The sequence below is a fragment of the Neomonachus schauinslandi genome, chromosome 9 (genome assembly GCF_002201575.2).
Source record: "Neomonachus schauinslandi chromosome 9, ASM220157v2, whole genome shotgun sequence".
NCBI classification, from domain to species: domain Eukaryota; kingdom Metazoa; phylum Chordata; class Mammalia; order Carnivora; family Phocidae; genus Neomonachus; species Neomonachus schauinslandi.
In genome coordinates, this window is record NC_058411.1 from 34,351,803 (window position 1) to 34,369,843 (window position 18,041).

An 18,041-nucleotide genomic window follows, 5' to 3' on the forward strand; every position below is an offset into this window, starting at 1 on the left:
TTTTTTTTCTTAACATATATTTCATTATTTGTTTCAGAGGTACAGATCTGCGATTCAACAGTCTTGCACAATTCACAGCGCTCACCATAGCACATACCCTCCCCAGTGTCTATCACCCAGCCACCCCATCCCTCCCACCCCACCCCCAACTCCAGGAACCCTCAGTTTGCTTCCTGAGATTAAGAATTCCTCATATCAGTGAGGTCATATGATACATGTCTTTCTCTGATTGACTTATTTTGCTTAGCATAACACCCTCCAGTTCCATCCACATCGTTGCAAATGGCAAGATCTCATTCCTTTTGATGGCTGCATAATAAAATTAACATATATTATATAATATATAATATATATTATATATTATATAAATATATATATGTACATATATATTTATATATATGTACATATATATTTATATATATGTATAAATATATGTACATATATATAAATATATATATGTACATATATATATACATATATATATATATACCACCTCTTCTTTATCCATTCATCTGTCGATGGACATCTTGGCTCTTTCCACAGTTTGGCTATTGTAGACATTGCTGCTATAAACTTCCGGGTGCACATACCCCTTCGGATCCCTACATTTGTATCTTTGGGGTAAATCCATACTGTTTTCCAGAGTGGTTGTACGAGCTTGCCTTCCCACCAACGGTGTAGGAGGGTTCCCCTTTCTCCACATCCCCACAAAACATCTGTCGTTTCCTGACTTGTTAATTTTAGCCATTCTGACTGGTGTGAGGTGGTATCTCATTGAGGTTTTCATTTGGATTTCCCTGATGCCGAGCGATGTTGAGCACTTTTTCATGTGTCTGTTGACCATTTGGATGTCGTCTTTGGAAAAATGTCTGTTCATGTCTTCTGCCCATTTCTTGATTGGATTCTTTGTTCTTTGGGTGTTGAGTTTGATAAGTTCTTTATATATTTTGGATACTAGCCCTTGATCTGATATGTCATTTGCAAATATCTTCTCCCATTCTGTCGGTTGTCTTTTGGTTTTGTTGACTGTTTCTTTTGCTGTGCAAAAGCTTTTTATCTTGATGAAATCCCAATAGTTCATTTTTGCCCTTACTTCCCTTGCCTTTGGCGATGTTTCTAGGAACAAGTTGCTGCGGCTGAGGTCGAAGATGTTGCTGCCTGTGTTCTCCTTTAGGATTTTTGATGGACTCCTGTCTCACATTTAGGTCTTTCAACCATTTGGAGTCTATTTTTGCGTGTGGTGTAAGGAAATGGTCCAGTTTCATTCTTCTGCATGTGGCTGTCCAATTTTCCCAACACCATTTGGTGAAGAGACTGTCTTTTTTCCATTGGACATTCTTTCCTGTTTTGTCGAAGATTAGTTGACCATAGAGCTGAGGGTCCATTTCTGGGCTCTCTATTCTGTTCCACTGATCTATGTGTCTGTTTTTGTGCCAGTACCATACTGTCTTGATGATGACAGCTTTGTAATAGAGCTGGAAGTCTGGAATTGTGATGCCACCAGCTTTGCTTTTCTTTTTCAACATTCCTCTGGCTATTTGGGGTCTTTTCTGGTTCCATACAAATTTTAGGATTGTTTGTTCCATTTCTTTGAAAAGACTTGATGGTATTTTGATGGGGATTGCAATGAATGTGTAGATTGCTCTAGGTAGCATTGACATCTTCACAATATTTGTTCTTCCAATCCATGAGCATGGAACGTTTCTCCATTTCTTTGTGCCTTCCTCAATTTCTTTCATGAGTATTTTATAGTTTTCTGAGTACAGATCCTTTGCCTCTTTGGTTAGATTTATTCCTAGGTATCTTATGGTTTTGGGTGCAACTGTAAATGGGATCGACTCCTTCATTTCTCTTTCTTCTGTCTTATTGTTGGTGTATAGGAATTCCACTGATTTCTGTGCATTGATTTTATATCCTGCCACTTTACTGAATTCCTGTATGAGTTCTAGCAGTTTTGGGGTAGAGTCTTTGGGGTTTTCCACATAAAGTATCATATCATCTGCAAAGAGTGAGAGTTTGACTTCTTCTTTGCCGATTTGGATGCCTTTTATTTCTTTTTGTTGTCTGATTGCTGTGGCTAGAACTTCTAGTACTATGTTGAATAGCAGTGGTGATAGTGGACATCCCTGCCGTGTTCCTGACCTTAGGGGGAACACGGCAGTGTTCCCATGGCTCAGTTTTTCCCTATTGAGAATGATATTCGCTGTAGGTTTTTCATAGAGGGCTTTTATGATATTGAGGTATGTACCCTCTATCCCTATACTCTGAAGAGTTTTAATCAAGAAAGGATGCTGTACTTTGTCAAATGCGTTTTCTGCATCCATTGAGAGGATCATATGATTCTTGTTCTTTCGTTAATGTATTGTATCACATTGATTGATTTGTGGATGTTGAACCAACCTTGCAGCCCAGGGATAAATCCCACTTGGTCGTGGTGAATAATCCTTTTAATGTACTATTGGATCCTATTGGCTAGTATTTTGGTGAGAATTTTTGCATCCACATTCATCAAGGATATTGGCCTGTAATTCTCCTTTTTGATGGGGTCTTTGTCTGGTTTGGGGATCAAGGTAATGGTGGCCTCATAGAACGAGTTTGGAAGTTTTCCTTCCATTTCTATTTTTTGGAACAGTTTCAGAAGAATACATATTAATTCTTCTTTAAATGTTTGGTAGAATTCCCCTGGGAAGCCATCTGGCCCTGGGCTTTTGTTTGTTGGGAGATTTTTGATGACTGCTTCAATTTCCTTAGTGGTTATAGGTCTGTTCAGGTTTTCTATTTCTTCCTGGTTCAGTTTTGGTAGTTGATACATCTCTAAGAATGCATCCATTTCTTCCAGGTTATCAAATTTGCTGGCATAGAGTTGCTCATAATATGTTCTTATAATTGTTTGTATTTCTTTGGTGTTGGTTGTGATCTCTCCTCTTTCATTCATGATTTTGTTGATTTGGGTCACTTCTCTTTTCTTTTTGATAAGTCTGGCCAGGGGTTTATCAATCTTGTTAATTCTTTCAAAGAACCAGCTCCTAGTTTCGTTGATCTGTTCTACTGTTCTTTTAGTTTCTATTTCATTGATTTCTGCTCTGATCTTTATTGTTTGTTTTCTCCTGCTGGGTTTAAGCTTTATTTGCTGTTCTTTCTCCAGCTCCTTTAGGTGTAGGGTTAGCTTGTGTACTTGAGACCTTTCTTGTTTCTTGAGAAAGGCTAGTATTGCTATATACTTTCCTCTTAGGACTGCCTTTGCTGCATCCCAAAGATTTTGAACAGTTGTGTTTTAATTTTCATTGGTTTCCGTGAATTTTTAAAATTCTTCTTTAATTTCCTGGTTGACCCATTCATTCTTTAGTAGGATGGTCTTTAGCCTCCATGTATTTGAGTTCTTTCCGACTTTCCTCTTGTGATTGAGTTCTAGTTTCAAAGCATTGTGGTCTGAAAATAGGCAGGGAATGATCTCAATCTTTTGGTTCCGGTTGAGACCTGATTTATGACCTAGGATGTGATCGATTCTGGAGAATGTTCCATGGGCACTAGAGAAGAATGTGTATTCCGTTGGTTTGGGATGGAATGTTCTGAATATGTCTGTGAAGTCCATTTGGTCCAGTGTGTCATTTAAAGTCTTTATTTCCTTGTTGATCTTTTGCTTAGACGATCTGTCCATTTCAGTGAGGGGGTTGTTAAAGTCCCCCACTATTACTGTATTGTTGTCAATGTGTTTCTTTGTTTTTGTTATTAATTGCCTTATATAATTGGCTGCTCCCATGTTAGGGGCATAGATATTTACAGTTCTTAGATCTTCTTGTTGGATAGACCCTTTAAGTAGGATATAGTGTCCTTCCTCATCTCTTATTACAATCTTTGGTTTAAAATCTAATTTGTCTGATCTAAGGATTGCCACCCCAGCTTTCTTTTGGTGTCCATTAGCATGGTAAATGGTTTTCCACCCCCTCACTTTCAGTCTGGGGGTGTCTTTGGGTCTAAAATGAGTCTCTTGCAGACAGCATATCGATGGGTCTTGTTTTTTAACCCAATCTGATAGCCTGTGTCTTTTGATTGGGGCATTTAGTCCATTTACATTCAGGGTAACTATTGAAAGATATGAATTTGTATCATTGTATTGCCTGTAAGGTGACTGTTACTGTATATTGTCTGTGTTCCTTTCTAGTCTATGTTGCTTTTAGGCTCTCTCTTTGCTTAGAGGACCCCTTTCAAGATTTCTTGTAGGGCTGGTTTCGTGTTTGCAAATTCCTTTAGTTTTTGTTTGTCCTGGAAGCTTTTTATCTCTCCTTCTATTTTCAATGACAGCCTAGCTGGATATAGTATTCTTGGCTGCATATTTTTCTCATTTAGTGCTCTGAATATATCATGCCAGTCCTTTCTGGCCTGCCAGGTCTCTGTGGATAGGTCTGTTGCCAATCTAATATTTCTACCATTGTAGGTTACATATCTCTTGTCCCGAGCTGCTTTCAAGATTTTCTCTTTGTCTCTGAGACTCGTAAGTTTTACTATTAGATGTCTGGGTGTTGACCTATGTTTATTGATTTTGAGAGGGGTTCTCTGTGCTTCCTGGATTTTGATGCCTGTTTCCTTCCCCAAATTAGGGAAGTTCTCTGCTATAATTTGCTCCAATATACCTTCTGCCCCTCTCTCTCTTTCTTCTTCTTCTGGGATCCCAATTATTCTAATGTTGTTTCGTCTTATGGTATCGCTTATCTCTCGAATTCTGCCCTCGTGATCCAGTAGTTGTTTATCTCTCTTTTTCTCAGCTTCTTTATTTTCCATCATTTGGTCTTCTATATCACTGATTCTCTCTTCTGACTCATTTATCTTAGGAGTTAGCGCCCCCATTTTTGATTGCACCTCATTAATAGCCTTTTTGATTTCGACTTGGTTAGATTTTAGTTCTTTTATTTCTCCAGAAAGGGTTTCTCTAATAACTTCCATGCTTTTTTCAAGCCCAGCTAGTATCTTTAAAGTGATGATTCTGAACTCTAGATCTGACATCGTACTAATGTCCGTATTGAGGTCCCTGGCAGTCGGTACTACCTCTTGTTCTTTTTGTTGAGGTGATTTTTTCCGTCTTGTCATTTTGTCCAGAGGAGAATAGATGAATGAGAGAACAAAATGCTAACAGGGTAACAACGTCCCCAGAAAATATACTCTAAACAAATCAGAAAAGACCTGAAACTGGGGGGAAAGAAAGAAAAGAGAAAAAGAAAAAAAAAAAAGAAAAGAAAAAGAAAAAGATAAAAACAAACAAAAACAGAACAAAACAAAACAAAAAAAACAGAATATGATCAAACATGATCAGGCTGGTATATAGATCAGTGCCACACACTAGATTTTGGGTGTATTTTTGTCTGTTAGAAGAAAGTGCCTCCCAAAATTTTAAAGAAAGAAAAACTTATATATGTACAAAAAGAAGGGTTGATATGATGAAGGGATGGACTATGACTGTAAAGATGAAAATTATAAAAAATTTTATAAAAGGAATTGATAAGAAGTTGTTTGAAAAGAGAAAGAAGAGGATTTAAAAAAAAAAGGAAAAAAAAGGGAGAGAATGTGATCAGGCAGGAGAGTAGAACAAAACCATACACTAGAGATTTAGGGTATATTTTGATCTGTTAGAAGAAACTATCTCAAAATTTTAAAGAGAGAACAACTTAAATATATATGCCAAAAATAAGGGTAACTACTATGAAGGGGTAGAATAGGACTCTAAAAATGAAAAATAAAAATGTTTTTAAAAAGGGGAATGATAAGATGTTGGTTGAAAAAGGGAAAAAGAAAAATTAAAAAAAAAAAAGTTAAAAAAAAAATTAACTCTGAAAGACTAAACAATCATGGTAAAAAAGCCATGGATTCTATGTGCATTATTCCCCTAGTGCTGGAATTTTGCCGTTCTCATTGATCGGTAAACTTGGTCTTGGCTGGCTGTTCTTGCTGATCTTCGGGGGGAGGGGCCTGTTGCTGTGGTTCCCAAATGTCTTTGCTGGAGGCGGAATTGCCCCGCCCTTGCCCGGTCTGGGCTGAGAAAGCTGCTCGGGTTTGCTCTCGGGAGCTTTTGTTCCCTGCAAGCTTTCTGTACAGCTTTGGAGGCCGAGAGTGAAAATGGCGGCCTTGAATCTCTGCCCCGGAGGAGCCGAGAACTTGGGGCCCCGCTCCTCAGTGAGACCCCAGAGAAAAGCAGTCAATCACTCCCGTCTCCCCGGTCTCCGGCCGCACTCTGGACTCACCCGGCCTGTGACCAAGCGTTTCTATCTCTGGCACCCAACTCAGTGTGGCGTCTCCAAACCCAGCAGATCCCTGCGGTGCACTCCCACACCGCTCCTCCCCGGGGAGGAAGGGGAGTCTCCCCGGATCTGCTGCTTGTTGGGTCCCTCCTGGAAGAGCAGTGGCCCAACAGTGCCACGGATCACAGTTTATGGCAACCCTGAGCTGAGAGCCTGCGCCTCGGCTCCATCTCTGCAGCCGGCTTCCCTGCTCCAATACCTGGGAGCTCTGCTGCACTCAGGGACCCCCGGTCTTTCTGTGACCCCAAGGGTCCTGAGACCACACTGTCCCAAGAGGGTTCCACCCCCCACTTAGCCACTGGAGCAACGTCCCTCAGCGGAGCAGACTCTAAAAGTTCTGCTTTTGTGCTCCGGGGCTCTATCACTTGCCAGAAGCGGCTGTTGGAGGCCCCCTCCCCCGCTGTCCATCCTCCCGAATATCGCCTCGGATTCACTTCTCCGCACATCCTACCTTCCAGAAAGTGGTCGCTTTTCTGTTCAGAGAGTTGTTGCTATTCTTTTCTTCGATCTCCTGTTGAGTTTGTAGGTGTTCAGAATGGTTTGATCCCTATCCAGCTGAATTCCTGGGACCAGACGAAATCCAGGTCTCCTACTCCTCCATCTTGCTCCGCCCCCCCTTCCCACATCCTTCTTAATCACTGCTTCTGTCATGAAATTGGAATTGTTCACTGTGCTCCATAGAGATGAAGTGGGACAGAAAGAACAATTCCACTGAATTTCAATGAAAAGCTTCATGAGAAGAAGCACTATTTGTTACTCATAATTTCACCATGTACTTTCTTTAGCTCTAGCATTTAAAATAGGGATCAGGGGGGCGCCTGGGTGGCTCAGTCGTTAAGCGCCTGCCTTCAGCTCAGGTCATGTTCCCAGCGTTCTGGGATCGAGCCCCGCATCGGGCTCCCCGCTCGGCGGGAAGCCTGCCTCTTCCCCCTCCACTCCCCCTGCCTGTGCTCCTCTCTCACTGTGTCTCTCTCTGTCAAATAAATAAATAAAATCTTTATTAAAAAAAAAATAGGGATCAGGGGTGCCTGGGTGGCTCAGGTCATGATCCCAGGGTCCTTGTCGAGTCTGCTTTTCCCTCTCCCTCTGCCCTTCCCTCCCCGCTCATGCAGTCTCTCTCAAATAAATAGACTCTTTAAAAATAAATAAAATGGGGATCAGTAACTTCTATACATATGAAGACTAAGACAAGGGAAGATGTGGGGTGGGACATATGAAAATGAAAATGAAAATAAAAACAAATAAGAGCTGTAATAACAGAGGAAGAATCAAAGGAAGAGGAGCATCTGAGGTAGTGGCAGAGTACTACTCATCAATATTCTCAATTCTCCAAGTACTCCTGAAATTAGGCCTGAATCAAGAATTTGAGAGAGGAGCATGATGGTCTTTATGGAAGAATCAGGATATTAGGCCTGTGAAAGGTATTAGAAGTCATTTTAATTTAATGTAAGTCTTTCATCAGATAGTTAAGGAAACTGATGCTTCTGAAGACATTATCAGTGAAAAATATGAAGACATATAAAGAAAACATAAGGCAAAGGGAAGCTAGTTTCTCTCACATACATTTCAACCTAGTTGTCACCAAAGTAAAAGTTGTATACTTGCTTTTCACTACAGCTGCCCCTTCAACAACGTAGGTGTGAATGGTGTGGGTCCACTTGTACACAGACTTTTTATAGTATGGTACTGTAAATGTATTTTCTCTTCCTTATGATTTTCTAATAACACCTTCTTTTCTCTAGCTTACTTTATTGTAAGAATACAGTATATAATACATATAGCATAAAAAATAAGTATTAATCGACTATTTATGTTATCGGTAAGGCTTCCAGCCAACAGCAGGCTATTTATTAGTAGTTAAGTTTTGGAGGAGTCAAAAGTTATACATGGATTTTCAACTGCATGGGGGGTGAGCAGTCCTAACCCTGCATTGTTCAATGGTCATCTGTATTAGATATCAAGCTCTTTCAGGGTGGGGAATCTGATTTTATTTATTTCCAACAGCACCAAATACAATGAATAAATGAATGAATGTTGGGTGGACACAAAAATCTAATTGTTTAGTAATATGTGAATAGAAACCTTAGATACCATCTAACTTAGTTTTTTCAGTTTTAAACAAGGAAAGAGTGGCAATCAATGAAGACCCAGAATGATCAAGTACATTGCCCAAAGTCACATAATTTGTTAGTGGTAGAAGTTAGATGGTACCCCCAGATTCTTGAATTCTAGTGTCCTTCTCTTTCATTACAGCACACTACCTCAATGTACAAATAATTATCTGTGGTACTTCAATTTTCTATATTTGGCCAACTCTTAATATGATGGATGGTCCATGGACAATTAGGGTAGCTTTCTGGTCTGCAGGAAAGCTTCCAAGCAAAGTTAAGATGGTCTAAGTCCTGGTTTTGCCTTTATTAACTCTGGAACTTTGGGCAGAAATTTTCTTTCCTTTAGTTTCCTTACCTGTAAAATGATTACCTCTGCCCACTTCACAGAACTGTGTTATAGAATCAATGACATAATGTAGTTGAAGGTATTTTGGTAATTTAATTACTATACTGTTATCTTTCAAGATCCTGTTCAAACACTGAATCTATGAAGACTTTCCTGATACAGATGGAAGTACATTTCTTCTTCCCTGACCTCTCATAAATACCTCTCAGGGTATTTATCACATTCTACCCATATAATGTTAGCTGTGCATGTCTCTTTTCCAATAGACTATAATAAGCTAGAAGAAGCCATTAAGAAAAAAAAATCTCCGTCCCTCACAGTAGTAGGTATTCAATAAATGTTCTGCAAATAAGTGAATGAATCAACACATGTATTAATATTACTCAATAGCTGACTTTATTACAAACAGCATAAGCTACAGAATGCCATAGCCTAGCTTACAAGTTTATTTTCAGGAATTATTTTAGCATCAGTTTCTCTGAAAGGTAGTAATACTTTACAGTACTTTTTTTCCCCACTGAACTAAAATCTTTTTATCCTCCTTATCATCACTTTCAGGGCAGGTATTACCTTCCCTATTTTACAGATGGAAAAATCAAAGCCCAATACCATTAATAAGTTACTTGGTCCAGAATTAGGAAAAAGCCAGGGATACTGGCCAGGTCACTTAAGTCTCAGTCCAGTATTCTTTCCATTAGGCAAAGAAAATTTTCCCAAGGTATGAAATCTGGCACCGGGACTCAGGAAAATTCCTCTTCCCATAACTTTTTTATGTATGTGTACAGGAGCACATACTTATGAGCAAAGATGCTTCTTTGGATTCTCCTTGGTCATAGGATTTCCTGATACATCTCCCTGAACATAAGCATGAGACTCATTGCATATGGACATGATAATTCCTAAGTGGGCCAAGAGATAATTTTAAATAATAATTTTAACATTATCTTACGCTATAAATAGTCCTCTTATTCTCAAAAATAGCTTCCAGGACAGAAAAGAAAACAGAACATCAAAAAAATGCAAAATAATCACCAGTGGTAATTAATGAAGCCTAAAAAAAGTACAATAGAAAAGCTATAAATGTGACAGCTTCATCTCATGGCCTTGTTAGGATAAGACAGGAGTCATGTATAACATCCAAAATACTCTCAATAAAATAAAATTTTGCTAGCTTCCCCAGGAGACAGGGTTTAATTTCAGAAATATGGGTTTAATATATTTGTTGAATGAATAAATAATGAATGAAGGTAACAAAGTATGATGACTCAGCTGTTCTAAGTGAACAAAGGAAAAATGATCTCCCTGTGACCTAAGGTAAACTCTGGAACATCTGTTTTTGGGTGGGGCTCTGCAAATTAAACTGTGTATCATAAAGTTTACAGTATATTGTAAACTATACATATCTCTGCTACTACACATCACTTTATGAGGAATATATCAGATTCTTACCCAATAACTGGATGTTTGAAGCCAAGCTTCTTGGTAGCCTCTTCTATTTCCTTTTCCAGCCAAGGTTGTGGGCGGATCAAGTATTTGACAAACTGGGACACCCACCACACTGCAGGATCACCGTGGACTCGTACGAGCCGATCTGCAAGGTCTTCTGGTACCGCCAGGGGTAAATATGGTGGACGAGGATGAAGACTGTCTACAATGGGGAGCTCAACCACCTGAACATTTTTGTCCTTTACTTCACCTGTGAGAATATCAAAACGTATCATCACCATACTGCTTTCCTCATACAGTTACCATTTAAGAAGAACTCACTCTGGATGCTTTCATCCTCAGAGCAACTCTAAAGCAGTATTATAATTCTCACTTTACAGAGGCAGTTAAGTCACTTGCCTAAGGTACTAGCACAGAAGTGACAGAGCTAAATTGCACATTTAGGTTGGTCTGCCTCTCAAGCCCATGGCGTTTTTTCTTTTTTTCCTGTCATAACATAGCTGCCATATCAACACCTCATACCCCAGATAAGGATGTATCCAGCACTCAAAATATCTAATCAGAGAATAACCGTATTGCTAGTGAACACAGCCAGCGAGGCAAAGTTCTGTTTTTTTAATTGTTTGTGAACTAGACAATAAAGCGTTCTCAAAACTTCCAGATTGTCATTATAGCCAATGGCTTTTGCATTACTTTCATGACAGAGCACAATGATACTAGAGATACCTAAAGATTATAATTATAAACCAAGCAGTTATATCTTTTAAAGAAAAAAAAACACAGATAATTCTAAAGTCTTCTTTTTTCTTGGCCAAATTATCTATATTTTCAGTTATGATAATAATATAATCTATGTTGACTGTTTACCTGGATATTAATTTAAAGTTAGAATAGAGATTAGATACTAATTTTTGTAGATGATGATTAGTTTCAGAACCAACTTCTATATCATTAATATTATTGCTGTTCTATCAATTTTATAAGGCAATGAGATGAACATCCCAAAATGGGATAAGCCAGTGACTTTAGAGTTTATGTATTGAAGATCACATAGTAATAACTAGAAGACACAAAGACATCAGGCACAGAAATTTCACAAATATAAATGTACTGATTTAAATTTCAATAACAGAAAATATGAACCCGAACATACAAAATGACTCCACTTAAGATGTTGTCATTGTGCATAATGAATTAGAATCACAGTTTATCACTGGACCATTAAAAAAAGAATGCATTTATAGAGAATAAACCTAGAATACATTTAAAATGTATTTACCAGAATGGAACACAGTCCTCAAATTGTTTTTTTTTTTTTTGCATATATGCAAAATGTTTTAAGGTAAATTACATGACCTGGGAAAGTAATCACTCAAACCAACTGCATGATTATTAGAAAGTCAGTTGGCCTAACTAAAAATTAAAAATGTCTGGTTAATATTCTCTCTGATATGTAAGATTCATTTCAGTATTCTTAGAACAAAGCCCTTGAAACATGACATTTGTTGCACGAATAAATGGCAATAAAAAAATTTACCAGTATTGCAGTTCATCTAGGGTGCCAGTTAAGAGGTGGGCACCAAAAAAAAAAAAAAAAAAAAAGGAAGGAAGAAAGAAAGAAAGGGGTGGGCACCTCTATCAGATGAGAAACTATAATTAAGAGTGTATGGGGAAAGAGTGAGCTACATTTTAAATTAAGCTCTAATAATATCCCTAAGGCAAGGGAAACTGGGGTGCTTTCTCTGATATGGACATGATAAGAGATGTAGTACATGAATGAGAGAGAAAAAAAGGAAGGGAAAACAGTTTTTTTTATAAAAAAGACAGAAAGAAAGGAAAAAATCTAGCCTCTCCTATATGACCATAAACAAAAGCAAAATTAATAGGGCTACCTTCCTTTTGTGATTTCTTCCTAACAAGGTTATTCTAAATGCTCTGTGTAACTAGCTCCCTCTTTCACTTATATAGAAGTATTACCCTTTCTGATTGCTCCAAGGCCTCAGCTTTCTTACAGCTAGTCCTATTGACAGCTTTCAGATATAAATGAAAACTATGCCTATACCTTCAAGACAGAGAATTCGGTTTATTTTTGTTGATTCTTTGTTCATTCATTCATTCAGTTCAAATATTTATTGAACGCTGCTATATTCCAAACACTGTATGAGGCAGAGTATACAACGATAACATGGTTCTTGCATTCCAAGATTTCTAGTTCAAAAACCTCTCCCAGAACTGCTTTTAGTGAAAGAAAAATAAACAAAACAAAATATCATCACCAAAAAACATGCTATCAAAAAGATATCAATACTCAACTGCCTAGTAAAATATTACGAATTTATCATTTTCATTTATATAAAAAATAAAAGTTTAGCTTCCTCAATAATGATATATTTCAAAATAAATGAAAATAACATAGTACATATGTTATGTAAGAAGGTTCCTTTTTTAACTTGGTTTACCACCTAACATTTTTTATTCCACTGGTCTACATATTCAAAAGAATTTAAATCTGGAACAGATCCTAGAGATAATTTTGTTCAGTGTTTTCTAAACTTTAGTCATTTATGTACGAACTTTATAATTTTTACCATATTTATGCACTATCTGTACTGTTTAATGTTTTAAAAATTCATTTTAAAACTTGCATGAATTTATTTTAAAGATGGCAACTAAATAACTTCACTGAAAACAAAACCATATTATTAAATTCTATATAGATACTATTCCCTGTGAAGGGTTCTGAGCCCAAGCCAGATTTCTATTTAAAAAGATTATCAGCGATGTTAAAGGGGTATAACTGCTTTTTCCCTTACATCTCCTAGGAGTTTAAAACCAAATGAGAAACAGAGAAGAATAAAATTGCAATCAAAGTATCAGCTTGATTACTATAAGGATAAACTACAGAATGTGGTTCTTTATTTTGGATTTTTGGCCTTATGGGTTTCCTAATAGTTCCCACCCAGCCCTAAGCAGAGTTTGTCAACCATGGCCTACTACACAGGGGAGGAGGAGGAGCATGCCTTCTGAGAGGGGGCTGTACCATGAGAGAAGCCAGAAAGGGCTGTGCCTCACATGTTTGGTTCCTCCTCCTAAACTCACCAGTTGTATACTACTTTCCTTCCAAGTGGAAGGGAAATGGTACACAGAAAGAAGCAAAAAAGCACTTCAGTACTTTCCCCTTGAAGGAATGGAATTCATTTCTCTTCTATAGAAACTCTTGAGGACTGTGATTCAACAGTGTTACACAATTCACAGTGCTCACCTTAGCACATACCCTCCCCAATGTCCATCACCCAGATACCCCATCCCTCCCACCCCCCACCACGTATTGAATGGAGCACTGGGTGTTAAACGCAAACAATGAATCATGGAACACTACATCAAAAACTAATGATGTACTGTATGGTGACTAACATAACATAATAAAAAAAAAAAAACAAAAAAAAACTCTTGAGGTTTTATCAGTGTTATTATCCAGTGTTAAAGAACTATTAAAGATATCTTGATATCAAATTGAGAATTTGCCTGACATAATTAGAAAGACTGAAAAAGAAGTAACTTTCTCAACTATGCGATTCAATGTTTATTTTAATCTTTTATCAGGAAATTGTCTGAAATTGTCTCATATGCCACTTAAATTAATCTCTAGTAATCTGTGGTAGGTTCAGAGTTTGGGAAACACAGATTTACTTAAACTCCCTCATTTTACAGAGGAAATAAACTAGAGAGGTTAAGTAAATTTCTCAAAGGTAATAAGGCTAATAAAGGGCCAGGATTAGACTCTATCTAGTGTTTACTGCATTACTTATATTACATTCTGCTTTCTGGAACCTATATATTTCAAGCATTTAAGTATGTCCCCTTTTGATCAATCAAGAGTGCCCTGCCATTCTATTAAGACTTTATTTAGTGTTGAAAAAAAAAAAGTACCACTGCATCAACCATCCAGCAAGAGAATGTTTTATATGTATAAGTCACACAAAAGTCAGCACTATGCATTTGGAAAGAATCAGAGCAAACTAGCCTAGGTATTACACAATTGACTGCCTACTTCAACTTGAACTGATATGGTCATTATTAATTATTTCAGACTCATTTTCAAGACTACCTCTTCCTGTTGCTAATTCTGTTTTGTAAGGTCATTCTCTTTGCTAAAGGCAGGGAGGACTCAATAGGCTTGTTAGTATACTTATAGCCCTCTGCCAGTAGCATAGTTAGCTCCTTGACAGGGAGGATCTCCACAGCTGCAGGCAAGTATCTCTAGAGAAGCCCTTTTCCCTGCTGCTCAATTCATAGCAACCCCATTTTTTAAAGCATTATTCTGTTATCATTCCATGTGCTATAAGACGGAGACACTAGCCCAGGAATTAGTCAATTAGAATTATTAATCAGTAGCAGATTCAACAGAAAGGTCTTAACATCTACCATGAATGAATAGGTTCTGCTATAATGAAAAATGTTTCAAGGGTGGAAAAGATTTGGGGTCCCAGTCCATGAGATTTCTTCTGCATTTACTATCTTCTTTCTTCAGTTGCCACTCAGTGACTGTATCACTCTGACTTGTGAGAGAAACAGAACTTAAGAGGAGAAAATCTCCTGAAGACAGAATTCATATAGCCAGAATGGTCAAAATAAAGAGGTCTGGAATAGGGTTGCCAGTTGGGAAAAATCTCCAATAAAACATCACTATCTGCAACTTAAATTTCACTTGGGAGGAGGAGGGAATGACAAGCAACACTTTGGTAATTCTGAACCAAAAAAGCTATCTGCTTTCTGGTCTCAAGACTCCTAAGGAGATTTCCTTCAATATCCACATTATGTCCAGACTTCCCTCAAATAGGTACAGATGTGTAGAACGAGATTTTAATTCCCTAAGGGTTTCCTTGAATGGTTAGAGCTGGTAAATGCCATCATATCCAAGAGCCTTTCCAAAGAGTGTGCCCACTGCTGAGACTCACGGCCCTACATGAGGCTGGACCAAGGGAGAGACATCAAACAAATATGGTAAAGCAAATGCCTATTCACCCAGCATCGTGACTATAGTGCATAGTGATTACAAGCATGGGCTTTGGAATGACAAAAACTCATGTTCAAATACTCTATCACGTAACAGTTGCGTGACTTCGGGTAAGTTATATTTAACTTCACCCCAGTTTCTTCATCTGGAAAATGGCATTGATAACAGCACCTTTTTCATCTGTAAAATGGGATTAATTATAGTATCTTATTCATCAAGTTATTTTAAGGATGAGCTATTACATGGAGAAAGCTAAGCACAATGCCTGACACATAGTAATTCTCAAAAAATGTTAGTTCTTTACCCTGGGATCAATTCTGCTGAACAATTCTTAAGAAGCTAGCTAGAGTTTGGTCAAGGAAGAGATTATGTGCCAAAACATCATATTCTTTGAAAAATAATCAAAGTTCCCAATTTCAGTGAGCCAAAGATATACTCCCAAAGGAGTATAGAAGATACACACCCCAAGTAAATCTTATTCATACTGTTTACCATAGGCAATAGAATAATGGGCAGCTTTTATCTTTTCAAAATAATCAACAAATGTTCAAACTGAAGGGTAGTGACTCTGGCTATCCTATCATCACTAAATTGACTTGACCAAAATTCTGTTCTACACTGAAAGCATAGAATGACAGTAAGTTGTCTAAACTAGTAATATGTATTACAGCAAAGAATTTGTATGCTTAAATTAGATCTACAAAGACTTTCTGGACTTCTGGGATTTACATGCTTTAACACTGTGTGGCCAAATATGACTGCTTAAATTCTTACTAAACTCTCTGAGACTTGGTATGGGAGGTACAAGTAAAAGGAGATCAAGACTGAAAGCCAACTAGCCGTGGTGAGACCTCTAGAGGCACTGGGGGATCTTTCTTGATTTTTACTTGGACACAGTAAGATGGGACATAAAAAAAAAAGTCACATAAATGTGTGAGGTCTATTCTTCAGGATTTTTAACAATGATGACATTAATATTTATATCTTCATTTAATGACTGAGCTCTGTTCTCATTTAAAATATGGAGGAAAGATACACTATTAAAAGTGAACAGCTGGGCTACTTTCCTTTTGTTTTTCAACCACTGCGACTGATAGAGATTTCTTCTTGAACTTGAATGAGCAACTGTCGCCTGCCATAAGAATTCCATCACTGCTCTACTTAAGCAACAACTCAAAAGACTGTTATTACTGCCAGTTTGAAGCCTTCAACCAATTGAGTAAAAGTTCTAAATTCAATCATATGAAACAAAGTGCAGTGTTAGCAACATTCTTAAGAATTAGCATATCACACTGTGGGAATGATTGTACAGCATTCTTATGAGGTATTTTCTGCTTTCACTAGTACAGAAATGCCTTGCAAAAGCAACCAGACTCATGGTTCACCGACCTCAATGTTATTCTGACAGACTGGATATGGGACTAAAAGAACGGCTAATGGAAAATATGTAATATCTCAGTGAGTTACGTAGTTCAGGATAAGGTAGGCAGGACAGTGTCAAAAGAAAAAAGACCGAAGAGATTTTTTTGCTTCATGCCACTGAACAGAAGGCTCCCTGCAGTCATTCTGCATGTTTCTGAAACAAATTTAGTCATTTAACTTTTATATACATATATGTTACTTTGCCAAGATTCCAGACAGTCCATAGACAGCTTGCTCATAAATGGGACAGTGTCAACAGTTTCTCTGATGACTCACATTGCATAGGCCCTATAGCTCCATGTAGAGATTTGGAAGAGTGTTCTGGTTTTTGTTTTTTGTTTTTTTTTTTTAAAATAATTTAGTACTTTTTCCTAACTTAGAAACTCCTTCTAATCCAAGGGATCCCAAAGAATTTTAGAATAGCTTTTCTCATGGGGAAAATACAAGAAAATAGAGGAATGAAAAGCAGCAGAAAGAAAGATAAGGCTTAATTTCTTGATATCAAATTATTAAAGAGCCAAACCCAAACTCTCTTTCCCCCATTCTCATTACAAAAAAAAAAAAACAAAACACAATTCCACTTTCGTATTCCTCTTACTCCTTCACCACAAGTCACTCTCCTTGAAAGAAACAGGAAGGAGGAAGGACCTTTTATCGCCTGAGGATTCCTGAAAGAGATGACCGAGTCTATTGGTGGCCACCAAGATCTCACAGGATAGAGCTGTCAGTTGGCATGCTGTGTTCCCTTTTGCTTTGGGGGAATTTGATAGCAGCCTTTGTGATTAGCACTTGGCTGGAGTTAAGAATATAAAGTTTCATATTGGACTTACAGTTCCTTGTGATTTTTCTGCTAAATTATCATTCAAATGTTAAGTCAGGAAGGCCTAATTTGAGTTTCCTGATAATAGGGTATAGGTCAATCCCAATACCCTAAAAACATAAGAATTATAACTCGAAATTCTGGCTACCCCATGAGAGAAGAAAATGAAAATATAGTCATGTTGGAAGAAGAAAATCTTAACAGTTAAGACTTTTGTGAGCTATGAGGAGAGAAGACAACCAAATCGAGTGTAGTATCACCATGCTAAAGCACTCCACAAATTGCTGACCAAACAAACATCTTGCCTACTAAACTAGGGATTGGGGTAGCAAATCTCCCTTGTTTTTTGTTTTGTTTTGTTTTGTTTTGTTTCAGGGGTACAGGTCTGTGATTCTCTCCCTCGTTGTGTATGCCAAACCAACCCATAGAGTACCAGCAGCTCCAAAAGTCGCCCTGCCACCATTTCCACCTTTAGCGTGCTGCCATCTCAGACTACAGAATCTGTCTTCTCTCCCAGCTGCCTTGGCTTCCAATGCGGAAGAAGAGATGGGGGACGGGGCACAGCGTTGTGTGTCACGCCACAGCTCCT

The 18,041-nt window shown here is 37.9% G+C and overlaps 1 protein-coding gene across 4 annotated transcripts in view; it reads right to left on the reverse strand.

The window, feature by feature from the left end:
- FUT8 (fucosyltransferase 8) overlaps positions 1–18,041 on the reverse strand; it is a 327,874-nt gene that overhangs the window by 16,969 nt on the left and 292,864 nt on the right. For all 4 annotated transcript variants that reach the window (XM_044918092.1, XM_044918090.1, XM_044918091.1 and 1 more), the window contains one exon: positions 10,197–10,443. In XM_044918092.1, the coding sequence (XP_044774027.1) occupies positions 10,197–10,443 (247 nt within the window). The remainder of the gene's footprint in view (positions 1–10,196; positions 10,444–18,041) is intronic.